The 22,899-nt window shown below is 43.1% G+C and overlaps 1 protein-coding gene across 1 annotated transcript in view; it reads right to left on the bottom strand.

Moving 5' to 3' along the window:
• The window catches only part of nr6a1a (nuclear receptor subfamily 6, group A, member 1a), a 124,972-nt gene that overhangs the window by 43,358 nt on the left and 58,715 nt on the right, over positions 1-22,899 (bottom strand). The window contains exon 3 of the mRNA XM_087848869.1: positions 7,076-7,099. Coding sequence (XP_087704995.1) covers positions 7,076-7,099 — 24 coding nt within the window. The remainder of the gene's footprint in view (positions 1-7,075; positions 7,100-22,899) is intronic.

The raw sequence follows: 22,899 nt of genomic DNA, 5'->3' as shown, positions 1-22,899 counted from the left end.
GTGTTTAATCCCAGCTTAGTGCCAAACCTTGCTTTCATGCTGCCTTCAAGCCCAGTGGGAAACTAAGGACACGTGTATCATTGCACTGAAGCACTGAAAGATGTTACCTCGTTAAAACAAAACATTCTTTTGCACCATCACATCATCGTCAGGCTGTAGTGGTGATGGAGGTGCAGTACCACAATCCCCCAGCAGAGGGTGGTCACACACAGACTCAGAGCCCCTCTGAGCTCAGAAGACAAAGAGCCGATAAGTCAGCAGCATGAGGTGACTTGTTCACTCACAGATATCAACAATCTGCAGAGCAGCGTGTGACCGCAGCCATCACAACGTATCGATGTGGGCCAGCAGCTTGCTGAGGGCTGCTGGTCGTCTCATCCACAGCCAAACAGCCAGCGCCACCTTTGATGTTTGCTTTCTTTTCCACTGGTGGACGACTGCTTTGGACCAAAGTACAGATGTTTGTATGAGGCTGTCAAAAGCCCGTTTACATGATTCGTTTGCTTTGGAGACTGAAAATGATTTTCACAGTTCTCTGTAGCAGCTTTGTGAACGTATAGCAGCACAATTATGCTTCAAAACACTCACACAGCTCAGACCAGTGCAGACAAGCCCAAACGTACGACCTACAGTCGGGTTTAGAGTGGAGACCCCACCCCAAACTTCACTGAGCCTGTACAAAACAGCTGGGGGCACCCAACACCCGCCGTGCAACTCGAACGCAGACTGTCTGAATGCCACGAAGCGGCGAGCCGACGTAACCCTCACACCTTTATTTTGAAGGAGGACGAGACAATAAGAGCGCTCCGCCGTGTCGGGCTCACAGGTGAGTCCGGCAGCAGGACGCCTGCTACGCCTTCTTCTAAAGCAGCGGTGCTGAAGCTGGGGTGGGACGGGGGTCTGTCACGTTCCCTCCATCTGTCACGCCCCAATCCTCACCCCCCCCCCCCACCTCTACACCCAATCTTTTGTCTGTTTTGGGGGTTTGGTAACTCACTTTGGTGATTTTTGGGGCGTATTTTTGGAGGAGGCGGGGGGCTAAACATATCTGCGAGGACGTAAGCGTGTTGATGCGTTTCTGGAATTCCCTCAAAGGCAGATTTCAAAATGGCAGCCATTGCATGAACTCAGGGGGAGTCTGGATGTGGACATGGAAGATTTAAAGCCTGGCAACCTTCAGCTGGAGGTCTGGACGACATCTGGGAAGAATATTTGGATGCTGGTGGAGGTAGAAGCCCGTGGTGGTGGCACTGGGTCGTCTACAGTGGCTAACAATAGGTCCCAACAGTTTCGCCTCTTTAGCCCTTCCCCTCCCGTATCCCTCATCCCTGCTTTGTCCACATCGAGCTCATCCCTTATTTCTCTCACCCCCCCACACTCTCCCACAGCCACCCCCTCGCCATCCCACTCTATCTCTTAACCCCCCACCCCACTCTGTCCAGCCCTCCTCTTCTTGCTCCAGAACTGTCAGATGTCATTAGCTGCTTTCACGCTCACGGCCTGTAGGAATAACAGCCGTGAACCTCGCCGAACGGCGCCATTCTCCTGCTCCAGTTAGTTCTCCGCTCAGCACAGGACGTTGCACAAATACCAATGTTATTCACGTCGTGGCCCCTTCACTTACACAACATGCCCCAGCAAAAGGGCAGTTAGGCGGACGCAAATCTCGGCGGAGAAGGTCACGGCGCCGAGCGAAGATGCGCGCGCGTTGTATAACACGGTCACGCTCGCTCGCAATTATCAGCTCGTCCCACAGACTCACGGATCAACCCACGGCTTTGCTAAGATCTGCCTCACGTGGATCAGAAAACAGATCCACTTCTTATCTTCTTACGGAGCCACGAGCACTTTTTTAAATATATCGTGCTCAGCTTATTCCCCGTAAAGTTTCAGCTGCGGGGCAAGTTGTGCTTAGCATTAAAAGCCCACTGTGACCAATGAGCTGGAAAATGTGCAGAAGTTTTTATTGTGCATAGAAGCATTCTGCCACGGCATGCATACATGTAGCAGACGCTCCATGCAGGCTGCTGATCTGCAGACTTTTCTTCAGGTTGGACGCTGCACACGTCCACTGATGGTCCGTAGAAACCGCAGAGGGGCCAAACCAGACGAGCATCCCTCGGGGTGAACAAACCCAAACACCTGAAACTAACGTAACCCAACAAGGGTGGAGATTTCGTTTGTCACGGTAAGAATGTGCAAATTTATCGACTCTGTAAAAACCGATTGATACGCTGGAACGTTACACACGAGTGCAAAGGAATGTTTGCACGTTTACAGGAAAACATCCCTCGGGGGAGGCGGTGACCTGAAGCCTGGGCCGTGCAATTATCAGTTTGGCGAGTGAGCACAGATAGATTAATGCAAACACGAGGAGAGCGCAATTTCTCATCACTGCGTACCCGACAAGCCCAGCGTGGAAGCACGGCTTAGAGGCTAATAATCAAAGCAGATTAGCCCATGCTCTGATAGATGCTACGCAAGCCTGCTAATCATCCGAGTGATAACCATGAATCATCCAATCACAGTCAGAAATAAGCAGCGTGTTTCAAATTAGGATTTTGATTGAATGATCGCTGTATCAGCAGCCATCAGAGTGGCTCTCTTTGACTTCCATTCGCCTTCTCCGGCCCACGTCGCAGTAATTCCTCAGAGTTAATACAGTATGTGTAAGTCGGTGCATATTAAGCGAGGCAGAGGAGGGTGGGCGGAAACACTGGAGCTACAGAGAACCGCTGTGACTGTGATCTCCGGCCTGCCCGCCCTGTGATTTAGCCTCAAAATGACAGACTCGCCCCTCGTTGGGCTACTAGCGCACAGCTAATGACATGCTGCATGCGCTAACGTGACTATTAGCCCACTCTGAGCAGCAGGAACTGACAGGAGCACAATTCTGTCATTACTCCCCAAGGAGATCTCTAATCAGAAAGGCAGAGACACCAGGAGACGCCGGTCTCGCTGGATTCAGTGTGGAGACAAAGAGGCAGCGGGCTGGCTGCGTCTCACCTCGGCCTTTCGGAGCCGTGCATGCAGCTCTCAGGGGACAAACGGGAACCTGTACCTGCAGTAAACATTGTTGTTCGTGTGCTTTTTTTGGCAGGCATGCTTTCTAAGAAATGGATGATGTAATTGAAAGGCTGAATTTGAGCTAGAACCATGATCTAATCTGAGAAACCAAACCAAAGCTAACCTGCAGCTACAAACAGCAGCAGTGTGGACGCAGCGTCCTGGAAGTAGGTGCTGTTGCTAGCAAACTACACACAAGTATAGCAGTGGCCAACTCTAAAGTCCTTTAGACGCTGGACACATGTCATCATCAGCGTGCTTCTTAGTTCAGGGATATAATCAGCTGTTCATGAGCACATGGACGGCTGATCAGTACCAAGACTGTGCTCTTACATATGGAAAGCTGAACTCATCTACTAACCGAATATACAGCTGCTTTGTGCTAATGCTGCTCCTCCAGATGCCAAAGTTAGCTCCACTTTGCTGCCTACTTGCACAGAAGAGGTCTGAAGTGACGCTTTTAATATTTAAATAGAGAATTCTCCCGTACCTGCAGCTCTGACACACCGCACATTATATAATGTTCATAACCTTCTGTGGATTTACGATCACAGACGTCCCGTGGTGTACGTGTCACCACTGAGTGCTGATGAAGGTGAATCCTCTCAGGCAAAGATGGGTTTAAAAGTCTGAGTTAGTTAAAGGAAGTAACGGCCAAACCCACAGCATGTGACCCACAGAGGACAGTAACCACATAAAGCTGTACTTCACATTATTACTACAATTAAATTTTGCTTTTTTATTTTATGTATTTTTAGACACAGCTTAATGGGAGTATGTATATGTATTTTACATTATGTGTGTTTTTATTGTCTTTGATTCCTTTTCTATATGTATTTCTTTTTTATTTGTTTATTTTCTATGTACCGTATTTTCCGCGCTATAAGGTGAACTTAAAAGCCTTTAATTTTCTCACAAATCGACAGTGTACCTTATATATATATAAGCTTGTGTACCTTATAATCCGGTGCTCCGTATGTATGAATTCTGGTTGTGCTCACTGAGCTGACTTTATGTACATGGCGCTCAAAAATCTGTCAAAAACGATTTTGGTACGACTTTGCTACGAAGCCGCTGGATTGTGGGAGCATTACGGCTGCTGTAGTCGGGAGTCTGGGTCCTAAACTCCGTCTGCTTCAGGTCCCAAAGTCAAACGAACGCTGCGGCATCACTGAGAGTTACAAACTGTCTAAGGCTACGTCCACACGTACCCGGGTATTTTTGAAAACGCAGATTTTTCTATGCGTTTGCACCTTTCGTCCACACGTAAACGGCGTTTTCGGTCACTGAAAACGGAGATTTTGAAAAACTCCGGCCAGGGTGGAGATTTTTAAAAACTCCGTTTTTGCATTTACGTGTGGACGAGAAAAACGGAGAAAACGCAGAAAACGCAGCGTCAAAGGTGTGCGCTTTTTTTGACGTCACACTGTGCGCCACGTTATTGTTTCGGTGAAATGAATTTCTACAATACTGTTACTGTTAATTGTCTCTGCAGTGTTTAAATGCTTACATACACACACAGTTACTGTCCCTCCACACATACGACTCGGTTCTGCTTCTATGGCCCTCCTTGGTTTACTTTTTCCCACCGAGGCTTCTAGACTTCTGATTGGCCAACATTTCCACACGGTTAGGAATATAGCGCCACCTGCTGCTTTGGCATGTTCCTAGCAGCGTTTTCCTTCATTTCTGCCTTTACGTGTGGACGGATTATTTTTTAAAACGAAAACGGAAAATCTCTGTTTTCAAAAATACCCGTGTACGTGTGGACGTAGCCTAAATTCTTTCATCTTTAAGAAAACGATCAGTGTTGCTGCTTTACCAGGTGTAACAATGAAGTTTAACATCCAGGCATCTGACTTATCTGACTGTTTGGTTTCACTTAATACGCCTTTTAATCCAGGGTGCCTTATGTACGAAAACAGACCTGTTCATCGACAGCGCGCCTTATGGTCCGGAAAATACGGTACGTCCTCTTACGTCATCTCTAGCCTCCTCTTGTACCACACCAATCCTTTGCACGAGCATGGACCTCCTCCCTGGCAGCTCTTTGTTAGGACCATCTATCACAGCAGGTTTCACTCTTGCTGCCATCCTTCTGACACTGGTCTCCACCCCCCACCCTGCCTTTGCTTTGGATCAGTTTGGACCTGATTGGTACAGTTTGGCACCAATCAGCTGGACTCCCTTCTGTTTATCTCTTTATAAACTGCTTAGTAGAAGAGTAGACGTTACAATTAGGCGATGGAAATGTGAAACAGGCCATCACGTTATCATTATTCAACATTTAAAAAAAGCGCTATGCTAGTTTGCTTGTAGTTCAAATTCTTCATCTGCAGTTTTCCTTTATTCCCAAATCACTCCTTGTCATCCTCCTTTCGGAGCATTGCTGCTAGCTCTTCTTCTAACGTTAAACTCTTCGATATCTGACACACAGAGGTGAACTGGGCTGCGTCACCAGCATCTCAGCTCTCGTCCACAGTCGAGGAGAACAAGTCAAATTTGTCCACATTGTTTTTTGACTAAGCTCCACATTTCCCACAGTGTCCTGTCTACGTCGTATTACAGTTTGCATGGCATATTCTCAAATGTTTATTTTGCACAAGCTATATAAGCGTGGCCGACTCTTTGATTCACACCCATTTACAAAACGTTTTATTGTTTTTGTGGCAGCTCCATTCTTGGGTGTAACGCTCGGTCAAAAGCTCAGATGTCTCTTCCTCTTTCTGTGCATGTCTCATAGTCACATAATGACCATTCAAACATGGCTGCTCTCCCATAACTGAGCACATTTACCTCTGATTTAAATAAACACATATTTAGAAATCCATGTGTTGTTAAAAACTCTACATTGTGCATCAGTCTCTCTTTTTGTAGTTCAATATGACGTCGTTCAAAAACAGCAAACTCACATCTTTCATTAAGGAAATGTTCACTTCAAAATAAAATGTGATCTTTTCTCAAATAAATAACCAAAGACAGAAAGCGACAGAGCTCTACACTGACTGTGCTGATCAGTGTTGGACATCTCAGCAAAGTGAGCCCCCATCAAGCATGGACCAGGTGAGTCTGAGCTGAGTTAATGTCCAACAATACAAACAGGAGGAGGAGAGTGTAAATGTGTCACCGGGCAGACATGATGCCAAAGGCTAGAAAAGAGTAACTGGACAACTTTATTGAAAATTATTATTTAAGGCAGCTACACAGTCCAACACGATGTGTGCTGTATAAGAGGGGTGGGGCAAAAATGGATACTGTGTAGCATGGTGATATTTTGTTTGCTAATAATGTATGGATACAGGGACAGCAGAAATCGATACTTTGTTACAAAAAGGTTTTTGTGCTCTGACTTCAGAGCATGTTGATCCTTTTTCTGAGCAAGAATCCTGACATTCCTTCACTGTCCAAATGTGTTTAACTTTTTTTTGGCAGCAATAAACATGACAGTTTACTTATTTTAATTTAAGACATGTTTTATTTTAATTAAGTTTAAAACTTTTTTTATTTCATGTAAAATTATATTTTGTTTTAATTTACTTTCAAATTCTTCAGTTGCTGAAGGGGCTGCATAGTTTTCATAAACTGCATAGTTCAGAATAGCTATAATTGTACCAGATGGTTGATTCAGTTAAGTTGGACTAGACTGTAATACAAACCGTTCAGTTTGTCAACAATAAAACTGAAATGAGAGAAAGACTGAGTGTGAGACTTTGATATTAGATCAAATGAATATTGATAAAGTTTACCTTTATGTACAGAATCTGAATATCGCAAAATATTTGTAAAAATTGCAATAATATCGTATCGTGGGATGTATGCTGATTCCCACCTCTACTGTATAAGGTGAATTAATGCCACGTATCTAGACTATACTAGCACCAGCATTAATTCTGGCTGTAGTAATAACAGAGTGGAAAAACCAACCACAGGATTTCAGTCGTTTGATATTTGACGTGTTATCTTTACAGTAACTTTCAGTATCTGAATTCTCCCAAAATGTTCCACTTACCCAGGTTATTTTCCCCGACTGCATCTGTGGACACAGAAAACAAAACTCTTATCAATATGCATGATCAACAGATACAGACCGTCAGTGCATATTTAGGCAGTGAGACTGTCGGCTTTTTCAGCAGTAATGTTATGTCTAAGCAGGCTGACGTGCTGAGACCTGCACAGGAGGAAGGAGCAGGTATGAATACTGAACCCAGTTCAGCAGTTCGCTGCAGTGCAGTTAAGTCACGCATGTGCTTCAGTACAGAGACGGAAATAATGGTTTAAAGTTTGCCCAGAAGTTTTTAAATTCTGATTTTTGATTAATATTATGTCTCTTTCCAGTAAAATGAAACCACAACAACAGACTCTTCATTTCTCTGCGAGCAAATGAAACACAATCAGTTAAACGCTGTAATACCACGTTTAAGATCCCCTTAAACTATTATTCACATTCTTCAATGATCAACCGATGTGCAGCCCTGGCTCTGATACTGCTCAGTGTTCATTTCAACTTTTAAATACAATTTTATAATTTACAACAACAGTCACCTAGGGCTGTGCGATATGACCAAAATCTCATATCCCGATATAAGACATCTATCGTCCCGATAACGATATAAATCACAAGAATGTAACTTTTTCTGTAAAGTCTGTGAATCTCGGGCAGCTCGTTTCCAGCTGGGCGTCATGTAGCTGGAGTCGAGTGTTTTAACCCAGCGGTCTCCAACCTTTTTTGCGCCACGGACCGGTTTATGCCCGACAATATTTTCATGGACCGGCCTTTAAGGTGTCGCGGATAAATACAACAAAATAAAACTAGTACTGGTACCGAAAAAAAGAAGATTTATTCATAACACACGTGAAAAGACCCAGGAAAACCAAGTAAACGATAAAAACGATAACAAAATAACGCTGAAAACCGATAAAAACCCTGAAAACTATACATTTCACACCTGAGCCTCAACTCTCGCGGCCCGGTACCAAACGACTCACGGACTGGTACCGCTGTTTTAACCGATGCATGAAACGATACATTTTTAGACATAAGTTGTAACGGCGCCGTTTTCTTTGTGAGTATTTATTACACGGCGTGCTGCGGGGAAAAGCCTGTTCTAACGTTTGAGTCTAAGGTTTATTTTTTAGCACCAGACGTCTTTTTTACTTCTCATCTGTAAATAATCTGCTCTTTCACGTGATTCAGTTTATTTTGAAAAGTCTCAACAGGATCTTGAGCTTTATTGTGAAAGGTTTATGTGGAAAATAAACAAGAGGACATGCGATGGTTTTGCCGTCGTTGTTGCTAACAACAACACATAAAAACAGGCGCTTGTCCATCCGTAGTGTGGTTATATTAAATATAAGAGAAAGAGAGAACTTTAAGAAATTAATAATAACTACAGTGACATCAAAACATGAACAAATATTGCCGTAAACAGTTTATTTTGCGACACCACGAAACAAACGATAGCGTGTCTTTCTGAAAGCGCTGTAACTAAGTTTAAGAATATAATCCAGCCACTGTTATCATCGTCAATGCCCTGTACCAACACAGAGCAGAGCAGCTATCTGAACGCTACCCCAACAGAGGTCGATTATCTTGTTAATAATTTCACCTCCTCACTACGTACGACTCTGGATACTGTAGCTCCAGTGAAAACTAAGGTCTCTAATCAGAAGTACCTGACCCCGTGGTATAATTCTCAAACACGTACCCTAAAGCAGATGACTCGTAATCTGGAGAGGAAATGGCGTGTCACAAATTTAGAGGATCATCATTTAGCCTGGAGAAATAGTTTGTTGCTTTATAAGAAAGCCCTCCGCAAAGCCAGAACAGCTTACTACTCATCACTGATTGAAGAAAATAAGAACAACCCCAGGTTTCTCTTCAGCACTGTAGCCAGGATGACAAAAAGTCAGAGCTCTTTTGAGCCAACCATCCCTTTAACGTTAACTAGTGATGACTTCATGAACTTCTTCACAAATAAAATTTTTATCATTAGAGAAAAAATTACCAATAATCATCCCACAGATGTAATATTATATACAGCTACTCTTAGTACCATTGATGTTAAGTTAGACTCTTTTTCTCCAATCGATCTTTCTGAGTTAACTTCAATAATTACTTCCTCCAAACCATCAACGTGTCTTTTAGACCCCATTCCTACAAAACTGCTCAAAGAAGTCCTGCCATTGATTAATTCTTCGATCTTATATATGATCAACCTATCTCTAATAATCGGCTATGTACCACAGGCCTTCAAGGTGGCTGCAGTTAAACCTTTACTCAAAAAGCCATCTCTAGACCCAGCAGTCTTAGCTAATTATAGGCCAATCTCCAACCTTTCATATCAAAAATCCTTGAAAGAGTAGTTGTCAAACAGCTAACAGATCATCTGCAGAGGAATGGTTTATTTGAAGAGTTTCAGTCAGGTTTCAGAGTTCATCACAGCACAGAAACAGCTTTAGTGAAGGTTACAAATGATCTTCTTATGGCCTCTGACAGTGGACTCATCTCTGTGCTCGTCCTTCTTGACCTTAGTGCAGCGTTCGATACTGTCGACCATAATATCCTATTAGAGCGATTAGAACAAGCTGTAGGTATTACAGGTATTGCACTGCAGTGGTTTGTATCATATCTATCTAATAGACTCCAGTTTGTGCATGTAAATGGAGAGTCCTCTTCACACACTGAGGTTAATTATGGAGTTCCACAGGGTTCAGTGCTAGGACCAATTCTGTTTACATTATACATGCTTCCCCTAGGCAGCATCATTAGAAGACATAGCATACATTTACACTGCTATGCAGATGACACCCAGCTCTATCTGTCCATGAAGCCAGATAACACACACCAATTAGTTAAACTGCAGGAATGTCTTAAAGACATAAAGACTTGGATGGCCACTAACTTTCTGCTTCTTAACTCAGATAAAACTGAGGTCATTGTACTCGGCGCTGAAAATCTTAGAAATATGGTATCTAACCAGATTCTTACTCTGGATGGCATTACCTTGGCCTCCAGTAACACTGTGAGGAACCTTGGAGTCATTTTTGACCAGGATATGTCCTTCAACGCACATATTAAACAAATATGTGAGACTGCGTTCTTCCATTTGCGCAACATCTCTAAAGTTAGAAATATCCTGTCTCAGAGTGATGCTGAAAAACTAGTTCATGCATTTATTACTTCCAGGCTGGACTACTGCAATTCATTATTATCAGGATGTCCAAAAAACTCACTGAAAAGCCTTCAGTTAATCCAAAATGCTGCAGCAAGAGTACTGACAGGGACTAGAAAGAGAGAGCATATTTCTCCTGTTTTGGCTTCCCTTCATTGGCTTCCTGTTAAATCCAGAATTGAATTCAAAATCCTGCTCCTCACATACAAGGTCTTAAATAATCAGGCCCCATCTTATCTTAATGACCTTGTAGTACCATATTACCCTATTAGAGCACTTCGCTCCCACTCTGCAGGCCTACTTGTTGTTCCTAGAGTATTTAAAAGTAGAATGGGAGGGAGAGCCTTCAGTTTTCAGGCCCCTCTTCTGTGGAACCAGCTTCCAGTTTGGATTCGGGAGACAGACACTATCTCTACTTTTAAGATTAGGCTTAAAACTTTCCTTTTTGCTAAAGCATATAGTTAGGGCTGGACCAGGTGACCCTGAATCCTCCCTTAGTTATGCTGCAATAGATGTAGGCTGTCGGGGGATTCCCATGATGCATTGAGTTTTTCCTTTCCAGTCACCTTTCTCACTCACTATGTGTTAATAGACCTCTCTGTATTGAATCATATCTGTTATTAATCTCTGTCTCTCTTCCACAGCATGTCTTTTATCCTGTCTTCCTTCTCTCACCCCAACCAATCACAGCAGATGGCCGCCCCTCCCTGAGCCTGGTTCTGCCGGAGGTTTCTTCCTGTTAAAAGGGAGTTTTTCCTTCCCACTGTCGCCAAAGTGCTTGCTCATAGGGGGTCATATGATTGTTGGGCTTTTCTCTGTATCTATGAAGCGCCTTGAGGCGACATTTGTTGTGATTTGGCGCTATATAAATAAATAAAAATTGAAAAAAATTGAAATTGAAATCGTAAAATGAAACGATAGATGTTTTTATATCGTCATCCGATATATATCGTATTTCGAACAGCCCTACAGTCACCTCACCCGCAACATCAGAGCAAAGACCCAACAATCAGACGCTCCTTAATGAGGAGCACTCGGGGACTGTGGGGAGGAAGAACTCCTTTTTAACAGGAAGAGATCTCCACAACAGAGAGGGGCAACCATCTGCTGCAACCAGTTATTTTGAGACCAAAAACATAGAGTATATAGTGAGTTCACCACTGCATGCAGCGCAGCCTCTGACGTCGCTCCATCAGAAATGAACTGCAGAATGACAGCAGTGTCCAAAAGTGTTTGTAGTTTTGCTGATGAGCTCATTACGCACGCTACCTAGAACTTTCCAAACAGGAAGTACTGTGGGTGCTAAACAGCTGCAGGAGTTTTGAGTGATGAGTTTGTTTAGTGAAAGTAAACGACAACAGCATCGGGGTCACGGACGCGAAGGCTGGCTCGCGTTAGCTTCAGTTTTATATGCCGGCAGCAGCCTCCTGGGCGAAAACTGTTGTGGCTTCTATGAACGTCCCAACGGTCCAACATAGGAAAATATGGCACCAATGTATGTGTGAATCTGTGACACTGGTTAATAGATGTCTTCCATGCACACAACCGCCTTGGTTGACTTATCAGATTTATCTAAAGGCTACACAACCCCTGTCCTCTTCATCAGCAGCTTAACAAAATTCTCCTGACATCTTCACACCAACCGCCAAAAGCGAGGCAGCCTTACGAGGCACAAACGGTGACATCACCCGAACAACAGCTAAACAAAATAGGCCACAGCTGTTTGCTTCTTTAGGCTACAAATTAGACTCAATATGTCACATGGCATCACATCACAGGCAGGACTGAGGAAATAAGAGTCGTATCCACCGGACCGACCCGCTGCCGTTTCTTTCCGTTTGCTTACTTTTCCACAATCATTCAGAGCTCGTGCTAATTTGCACTAAATGAAGAATGAGCGAAGAAGGGGGTATTGGCGCGCTGGATGAATTATGGAGGGATTTAAATAATAAATGACGAGAGAGTCTTAAAAGAGGGGAGGGGGGCACTCAGGAAGATAGCGGGACACTTTGTAGAAGCCGTACTCTCCAAAGAGATCTGGGGCGTATGAATAATACCTTACTGGGTCCATTATCGCGTATCAAAGCATCAAATGAATTATTCTGTGCATGCGGGCCCTCGGATGTGCATACAGCACTGCAATAGTTCCACTTCAACAAGAAAACAGAAGGAACGCCGTTTTTCCATACGCACACATATGGGAGCAGAGATGGAGACACCTGGGACGAATCCGTTAGCTGTCAGTGTGGAGACATTAAAACAGAAAACAGTTCATAAAGCCTTTAATGATGCAGACACCGCATTTACACCACATGGTTGAGGAAACTCTGTGCATCGTCCTCATATTCATCCGCTTAGAAAGAGAAACATCCAGCAGGGAACAGACGAGCCCCTCCAGAGACGAGAAAAAGGAGAAGGGTGGGGGATCTCAGACCTCTACTTAGTCTAAAAATACTGACGCTGAGCTCGGTGGGAAGGTTTCCCCAAAAACCACCTCAATATTTTAGTATGTGGGGGAGTACTCTTTCCTGAGGCTTCGGTTGAGGCCACACCAACATACGTAGTCTTCATAGTATCAGGTTACTTTGATCACGGCAATTTGAACTTTCAATGAAGAGACACAGTGTGTGTCACACATGTGCAGCTCACCCTACACCATGGCTACTCAACTACGAAGTTAGTTGGGCCAGATTTTTTTTTTTGAAGCCAGTGAGCAGCAGATCATGATCGATTTCAAACCCACACAACTGGATTAAAAAACAAGTAATTTTTTTTCTTCCTTTTCCCCTGTAAATCTGCTGACCTCACAAATGCACACCAAAAGGTCCATTTAAAAAAAAGGGAGCTATAACTAAACTATTTTTTGCACATTTGAAATAATAATAATAATAACAAAAAACATTTTGATAATTCCCTTTCAAATTAAAATAAATATTTCGCTGAACACTCACTTTTCCTGCCATGGATGGAGCCCCTCCGTCACAAGTATACAGACACACATATCCAGACCATTTTCCTCAAAAAGAGCTGAAATCTTCTCAAACATTATTTCGCCAGCTGTGTGTCCCTCTAACGGTAGTAAGCCGTGAGCTGTGATCTCCTGCTATAGACATTACATCAGTTTTCTTCAGGTCATTTCAAACTTCAACTCTACGAATATTTGAACTGTCCTACAGGGGCACGTTTTTAATAGCAGATGTCACACTTACTTTAATTTTTTCATCACTTTTCACCACATCCACCAGCATGCAGTATTTCACTGTTTCAGAATCTGTGAAAGGCCTTTTCTTCTTCACCAAGAAACAAACACGAAACAAACACGAAGGGAAGCTGCTGCAGCTCTCTTGGGCTGTACAGGACCCTCACCATGGTAGTACAGCTCCGGTTGTACGATTATTAAACTCGGTAAAATGAATAAGTATTTGTCAGTCCAGGCAGGGTTAAACCGACAGTTTTCATTGTCAATTTTGCGCTTTTGGAGAGAGAAAGACATGCTGTTGTCGCATCATATATTACGATGATTGTTTAATATGTTTACATCACGGTGCATTGTGGGTTAAATATTGCTAGGCTACTAGGAGTGTTGCATTCACAGTCTACACTACGCTGTAGGAATTTTTTAAAAAATTAATTAATGAATAAATTTTTTGCGTTTTCTCTGTGTTTCTGCCAGGACCACAGGCAGGGCCACTCGCAGGTTGCTTCTGGGCCGCATTTGGCCCGCGGGCCTAGACTGTTGCTGCAGCACATTATACACACACACAATATGTGAAGAAACAGCACAAACATGATTTTGATGTGCAAAAAATAGATTTTTTAAAGCAAATGTGAAACAATCTTTGCAACTTAGTGACAGAGGATCTTCACACTGTGACGGAGCTGCAGACACTCCCTGCTGCACCTCTCTCCTCACCTCCTCCACAGATACGACAATTTAAACCAAAGATTTCAACACTGGCTTTCATTAGGAATGGGAATTAAGTGGTAGTCCAATTCCCTACAAGCTTATCAGTTCTTGCAGCTGCGCAACAATCAGCTGATTTCAGTTGTGTGTTGCAGGAGTGGAACAGCGTCACGGTCTACACCGCGTTCCTAATTATTATTGTGTTTAAGTGTCGTACAGATTAAATAAGTTGTTTTTTAATTAAACCCATGGTTGGGATTGTGTCTCAGGACTCTTTGTGTCACTGAAAACAATCTCGGACACCTGTGATCGTTAGTTTGCCAGCTGAGCCCAATTAAAGGACAAACTACTAAAGAAGGATGTTCCACATTATTAAGCAGGCCACTGTTTTCAAGCAATATAGGAAGGAAAAAGTATCTCTGCTGCTGAAAAGCATGAAATAGTTGAATGCCTGGACACGTAATGAAAACCTCAGATATTTCACGAAAACTTAAGTGTGATCACCATAATGTAAGAGATTTGTGAGTCAGAGCACACACGGGGTCGTGCAGGTAGAGGCACAATGATGAAGGTTAGATTAAGAGAGCAGCTGCTAAAAGGCCATCACAAAGCAGCAAACACGTGTTTGAAGCTGCTGGTGCCTCTGCAGCCCTGCAAACATCAGCTGTAGGATCCTCCAGAGACCTGCAGTTGTGCATAAACCACCTCTAACCAAAGCTCACGAGCAGAAACGGCTGCAGTGGGCCCAGAACTACAAGAAGACTCAAACAGTCCTGTTCACTGATGAGTGCAGCGCAGCCCTGGATGGTCCAGATGGATGCAGAGGTGGATGGTTGGTGGATGGTTGGTGGACGGCCACCATGTCTCAACAAGGCTGCATCATCAGCGAGGAGGTGGAGAGAGCTGGTCGGCCTCTTTAGGGTCCCTGAAGGTGTAAAAATGAGCTCTGCAAGGTATGTGGAGTTTCTGACTGACCACTTTCTTCCATGGTAGAAAGAGAAGAACTGAAGAGAACTGTGCCTTCTGCAACACAACCATCTTCATGCAAGACAATGCACCGTCTCATGCTACAAGGAACACCTCTGCATCATTGGCTGCTATCGGCATAAAAGGAGAGGAACTCATGGTGTGGTCCCCATTCCTCCCTGACCTCAATCCTATTGGGAACCTTTGGAGCATCCTCAAGCAAACAAATAAGAGGGTGGGAGGCCGTTCACATCCAAACAGCAGCTCCGAGGCGATTCTGACATCAAGACATTCAAGCAGAAACTTTCCAAAAACTCTCAAGTTCCTTGGATGCAAGAATTGTAAAAGGTCCTGTGTTAACCCTTTAAGACCGACCATAGAACCAAGTCCGCCAGAGCTTATATTATATTTTTACATGCTGTGGAGCCATTTTTGGGAGCATTTCAAGTTGATATACATCAATACAACCATTACAGCCCAGATTTTAATGATATGTCTGCATTAAGTGCATAGTAATTACATAAATTGCAAAAAAGTGCAATAAACTACAAAAAAATGTAAAATTGTTTTTGTTTTTTTAACATATATTTCTAGTTAGAGAAATTTAAGAGGCTTATCTCTCAAAACTGTAAATACAAAAAAGTTGCACAAAATAGTTTCCCACCACAGGAAATTTATTTTGAGTGTCTTCATAGTTTTATTTTTGAAATACACCAATTTTTATATACTGCAGGAAAAACGAAAATAAATATTATAATGCAAATTTGCAAAAAAGCAGCATATGCATCAAAATAAACTATTTCCAGCAGTGCAATATGAGTCCTAAGCATCCCAGAAACCACACAGAAAGTCATAAAGTCAAAGATAACTTTTAAAAACACCAGTATAGGCTCATGAGGCCCTGATGGTAAAAAACTACATTTCTGCAAAATGACGTCACTTCCTGTTTCAGGCAGGTCATGGCGGACATGCGATAGTTCGCGCTGATGGACGAAGGAAGTGTTATGAACAGCTGATCGGATCAGCAAAGCGTGTTTCTGGAATATTATGTTTTTGTTGCTGCAAGTGCTTTTTATGCAGTTTTTGCAAAACTATATGTGGAAGGAAACTGTGACCGAGGACAAGCTGATGGCATAAGATGTAAGTACAACTCCTCCGGTTTCATATGCAAAAACAATTATTGCGCTAGCTCACGTGGTTGCAGAGCTACCGGGATTTAAAAATAGTTACGCAAAACAGAGCGTGCTGCTCTGACCGGCTTTAAAGGGTTAAAGAACGCAGCAGATCTTGGATTTGTCTCCGCCTCTCTGAGGTTTATTTGGGTTTTAAGCTAAATAACAGCCTCCTTTAGTTGCCCCAACATCTCTTTGGACATCATATTGTCAGTGATGTCAGTGGCAACATAATGAACGTGAGTTGGATCATGGCATCAGCTCCAGATGTCACAGGCCTCACTTGGCCACGTTGTCTGTAATCCCTAAAATGTTGATGCTAAACTTTTGTTAAACTTCTTGAAGCAGGGCTGAAACTCTGCACTTCTGTCACACTGTGACTCTTTGTTTTAAAACCTGCTGGGGTACACAGAGGAACATTTTTTAAAATATATATTTTTGCCCAACAAATCTTAGACTTAACTGTAAAAACTTTTCTTTCCTGTGAGATTTCAGTTTGGATCAAATATTTCAATCATACAAAAGATTTGAATCAGAAGTTCTCCATCATTCACAGCCACCAATAAGCTAAAGGATCACCACCAGCGAGCGTGTTCGAAGTATGTACATGTGCATGTTCAGACACCTCCTGCAGCTCTGTGCTGTTTGTGTTTGGTCTGAAGCTGCAACAGTATCTGAGGCCCCGGCTGATATCACTCCTGAGCAGGTTCCTTCAGGCAGGTTTCACTCTGCAGCCCCTGAGGAGCAAAGGAGGCGAACTTATTTTGGTGACACTGGGCATGTCCTGACACCAAACTCCTGGACGCCGCAGCGCTCAAAGTGAAGGTCAAAGAGTTGAGGTCATACCAAGGCAGCCTGATCAAAGTCCAGTAGGATCTCTTAAACATAAGTCAGGCTTTGTAAACAAATAAATAAATAAACTGAGTTGATTGAGAGGAAAACATCCCCTATTCACACGCCAGTACCCACTCATTCACACACACTATAATCCACAGTCCACATATTCTGACACATTCATCCAGGCCATCGAGGCACCTTGTTATTTTAGCGTCTGCGACAGCTCTGAATGACAGCGCCCAAATGAGGCGCGGTTTTTTTCCATTTAGCAGGAGTTTGGGAGTGTTTCATCTTATTGCTCAAATGACAGCTTTTAATGGCGCAGCATTCATAACCCGTGCCTCTTATCACGGCTGCCTCCAACACTTGATGGAATTTGCCATCACACAATGGTTGGAAAATACACTTCAAAGGCACGACGCATCTAATCTCCTCCACTCTGCACATTGCAAATTTGCTGTGATAATAAGATCCTGCTTTCCCAAGCATTCTTAGGGATCTGAACCAAGCATGAGAATCTCATCCCCACCCTCTGTGTGGCAGCGTACGGAGGGGGCTGAGGAAGTTGTGCTGCAGTTTGAATCTCCATAACAGCAACACTGCATATCTGTGGAAGCCATCCCATCCTTATGTAAAAGCCCTATTTTACACTTTTATTCCACACACACACACACACACACCTACACGAGTGCGACGTGACTGACAGCGCAGCACACTGACCTAGTTTCCATGTGGCCCAGAAAGATCAAGCATGACTCCCTTGAAACTGCTACGGGCACAAACCTGGTTCGGTGCATTCAGCCAGGCCAGTGCACACTGGTGAGAGACCAACTACCAATCACACTGCAGCAGGGAACCGCAGCTGCTTTAACTACAGCTCGCAATGCAGACATGTGACTGTGATCCCGCATCGCCCCAAATCCTCAAGTCACAAGACGAGTGGAAGCACAAAGAGGAAACGGCATCGAGGAAGCCCTGCAGGTGAAGCTGCGCGTCCTGTTTAGTCTGGCTGAGCAGAGGCGTGTCATCGTGCAGCTGGAGGACGTGCTGCGACGACGCCCCTCCGACCCCAACCCTACATACACCACTACACCCCCTCTGGGTTATCTGTACACATGGAGAAGGTTAAGGATGGCGATGCTATCACAGAGAGCGCATTAGCACAACAAAGAGGTGTTTCAGAGACAGGCCCGGCAGGGTAATTAACTGATCCCTTAGAAAGATGCCGTGTTCGATACAGAAAAACATGCTGATGTGAAGGCGTAGTGTCGGCTGCTGTAGGAGGAGATGCAAACCGAGCCGTGGTCACATATAAAAAAGGAAAACATCACTGTGAAATCGCCGTTTTCATACCATTAGCATAACTTTAAAACTTTCAGCAGGATGTTTTTAAGCTAGCTTAGCACAAACACTGGAAACTGAAGCGAAGAGAGAATGAAAAAGATAAGAGACGCTGTCATGACGACACACTTCCACCGTCTCAGACTGAAGGTGACGATCAAAGGAGCGCAAAGCGCCGCACGTCTCTCTGTTGTGGCTCTACTATGTTAAATGGCATTTACCAAAGTGAGCAGAGCAACTATTATAAATGATCATTACTATCAGATGTTAAATTCTGAAAGAAAATATTTTTTAAAGCATCCACGTGTCTGTCCTCACGGTACGCAGTAACCTCCCGACTCTCTGCGTGAACAGTTTGAACATCCACACCACTCAAAGCTTTAACATCACTTTTGAAAAATGAAACATTTCTATTAACCCTTTAAGACCTACCATAGAACCAAGTCTGCCAGAGCTGATATTATATGTTTACATGCTGTGGAGCCATTTTTGGGAGCATTTCAAGTTGCTATACATCAATACAACCATTACAGCCCAGATTTTAATAATATGTCTGCATTAAGTGCATAGTAATTACATAAATTGCAAAAAAGTGCAATAAACTACAAAAAAATGTAAAATCGTTTTTGTTTTTTTAACATATATTTCTAGTTAGAGAAATTTAAGAGGCTTATCCCTCAAAACTGTAAATACAAAAAAGTTGCACAAAATAGTTTCCCACCACAGGAAATTTATTTTGAGTGTCTTCATAGTTTTATTTTTGAAATACACCAATTTTTATACACTGCAGGAAAAACAAAAATAAATATTATAATGCAAATTTGCAAAAAAGCAGCATATGCATCAAAATAAACTATTTCCAGCAGTGCAATATGAGTCCTAAGCATCCCAGAAACCACACAGAAAGTCATAAAGTCAAAGATAACTTTTAAAAACACCAGTATAGGCTCATGAGGCCCTGATGGTAAAAAACTACAATGACGTCACTTCTGGTTTCAGGCAGGTCATGGCGGACATGCGAAAGTTCGCTCTGATGGACGTAGGAAGTGTTATGAACAGCTGATCGGATCGGCAAAGCGTGTTTCTGGAATATTATGTTTTTGTTGCTGCAAGCGCTTTTTATGCAGTTTTTGCAAAGTTATATGTGGAAGGAAACTGTGACCGAGGACAAGCTGATGGCATAAGATGTAAGTACAACTCCTCCGGTTTCATATGCAAAAACATTATTGCGCTAGCTCACGTGGTTGCAGAGCTACCGGGATTTAAAAATAGTTACGCAAAACAGAGCGTGCTGCTCTGACCGGCTTTAAAGGGTTAAACATCAAGTTTATCACAAATGTAAATATCAGCTATTAATGAAAACAAACACTCATAAAACTTTATTTTTTGAATACATTTTCAGCACACGTCTCGACTGTATGCTAACAGCACATCTTTTAACCCAACCTGACGTGTTCGTGTTAAAGGCTCATCCAGCCTGTTAGCACAGCTGAAGGATATTCTGGCTCGCACTGATGCTCTGAATAAAAGCTTTCCTCTTAAAGCCGTGCACGTGTTTTTGAATTCAAGGCTATTCCAACTGCAAAAGTACCAGAAAGTTGTTAATTTCATAGAGAAGAGTGTATTACTCCATTCACAAACCTACAGACTGCACTAACTGAGAGCAGCACACTTTGGTGTGAATGGAAGAAACTTTGTATCTTAGAGCCACGGACAGCACAGAACACGTGAACCAGCCCTAACCCATCACTCACTGAATTCCCATCATGAAGTCTCAGGATGAGTTTTCACCAGCACCACCTTGATGCTGTGAAACTGCACACTCGAGCACTAACGACTAACAACTTATCAATCACAACAATATCCATCTATATCTTTATCTGTCTATTAGCGCTGCCACAAACCATTATTGTGATAGTCGACTATTCACATCATGGACGTAACACGTACAGCTTATTGCACCAGCAGCATCTGCTCTTATATAACTATCATTAGCTTACAGCTTCATAGCGCAGCCCAGCTCAGTTTCCAACAATGGCGGCAGCTAGTTAGTTTTAATATTACTCTTATTATTCTTTCTGGGTCACAAAATAAACGTTTAACATATTTTCAGGCGAGAATGTAGCTGTGTAAACCTCAAATATCTGCTCAGTTTATCAAGACACCACATATTTTCAAAAGCGCTCCGACGTTTTCGGAGACGTCTGTTACCCACTAGCTCGATAGCTAGCCGGGGGCTAGGCTAACTAGAGCCGTGAGAACACCGGACTCCCGCAAATCGTTTTCAAACCCACCGCCGTCTTTCGCTACTCAGGTTAAACATGATATATAAGTCACTTAGATAACTTAAAAATGTTATTGTTTGGCTTTTTTCAGTATTTTATTTGTTCCTGAGTAAATCGGTTTGGCTGAGATTAAAGTTATAGTTTTTACACAGCTGAATAAACGTCAAGCAGACAGCTGATTATCAGAAGTGTGAGATGCTGGAGAATTTACTCCGGTGTCCTGTTATAGTTTAGATAGCAAGGAGTTTATTAAACTTCACCGAAACAATCTGCAAATTTCATTAAAATTTAATAAACTATCATCTTGTCTTTATTTTTAGTTGGCACATACCTTAAACACTTAAAGCTGTAAGCTAATGATAGTTATATAAGAGCAGATGCTGCTGGTGCAATAAGCTGTATGTTGTACGTCCAATGGATGATGATCTGATTAGTCGACTATCACAATAACGGTTTGTGGCAGCTCTATTCGAGACGCTTTCATTTTTCCGGCGGAGTTGTCTTCAAAAACTTCCAGGACAGTGACGCATCCTAACATCTCCAGACAGCATCAAGCCAACAACAAAACAACAAGACACAAGAATGACAACAAAGCTGTGTTTTGTGACTCCCTCACTCAAACGTAACATGACCCAAGTAAAAACAGAACTCTGGGGTCTGCGTACGGCCGGGTAAGGACGCAGCTCAGGTGAGGAAACGGCACGCACGTTATTTAGATGACAAGGAAGTGGATCGTGGATCGACTCTGTCGTCCTGACGCTTTAATATCACTCGGGTGTGACTGGGAGGCGAGTGGAGCCGGGGAGGTATTTTGTTAAAGCCAAACAAAAGGCTTATGCAGCAGCGTGTTGCCGAGTGTGGAGCTGCGTGTTATCCAGGTCAGAGTGATCTAATCATGTGTGAATGAAAGCACTTGGCTGCGCTCCAGGCCTCGCTATGCCGTCATCACTCAGGCGAAAACACACGTACACACACTTGCTTTGCTACGAGAGCGAGGACACATCGATGCAAAAATGCATTTCATAAAATATACCTATAGATTCTGCTAAATGGGAAAAATGAATAAATAACCACGAACAAACACGTCAGCAGGAGGGGAACTGAATCCAGCGACTGGGCTGAGGGAGGTGGTGTCCTCACTCTGAACATAAACTCAAACATAGGGCTGCTCGATTATGTCAAAAATGATAATCACGATTATTTTCACTGAGATCTCGATTATTTGACGATATTTATTTAACAATAACAATGTGTTGAATAATGACTTTAAAAAATAATATAAAATAGTGCAAATACTGATAACAGTGCAAATGTTTGCAATATAAGAAATCTATCGTTCACTAAACATCTATGTTTAGTGAACTTTGCAGTGTTGCTCTGTGGTGCAGCTACGACACTGTAGCAAAGTTTACACACTGTGTCTACTTGATCCACGTCTGACTGAACCCATAATGTTTCCACACCACTGAAGTTTTTTACCTCTTTTCAACCAACAGCATCACTCTCCTCTCCAAATAACTTCTGCTGAGCTTTCCGAGCTTCCCTCAGGTCCTCTTAATCAGCGGTCCCCAACCCCCGGGCCTCGGACCGGTACTGGTCCGTGAGTCGTTTGGTACCGGGCCGCGAGAGTTGAGGCTCAGGTGTGAAATGTATAGTTTTCAGGGTTTTTATCGGTTTTCAGCGTTATTTTGTTATCGTTTTTATCGTTTACTCGGTTTTCCTGGGTCTTTTCACGTGTGTTATGAATAAATCTTCTTTTTTTCGGTACCGGTACTAGTTTTATTTTGTTGTATTTATCCGCGACACCTTAAAGGCCGGTCCATGAAAATATTGTCGGGCATAAACCGGTCCGTGGCGCAAAAAAGGTTGGAGACCGCTGCTCTTAATTGTTGTGACACGTGTTTGAAATGCAGAGAGGTGCGCTCGATTTGCCACACAGAGCAGCGCGAGAGTAAAGCATGAGGGAGGGGCTAATAATCGGCTCAGTCATTTTTAATGATCATTGAAAGCCCAGATCGTAATCGAGATTAAAATTCGATTAATTGAGCAGCCCTAACGTCAACTAAATGAACCAAAAATAAAGTGGAAGAAATAATGCAAACAGATCTACCAGTTAAGACTTAAAAATATGAGAGAAATCAAGATGAGCCACAAAC

The sequence above is a fragment of the Neolamprologus brichardi genome, chromosome 12 (genome assembly GCF_056152115.1).
Source record: "Neolamprologus brichardi isolate AB-2024 chromosome 12, ASM5615211v1, whole genome shotgun sequence".
Taxonomy (NCBI): domain Eukaryota; kingdom Metazoa; phylum Chordata; class Actinopteri; order Cichliformes; family Cichlidae; genus Neolamprologus; species Neolamprologus brichardi.
Note: the sequence above shows the minus strand (reverse complement) of the source record. Positions and strands in the feature narration are given on the sequence as shown.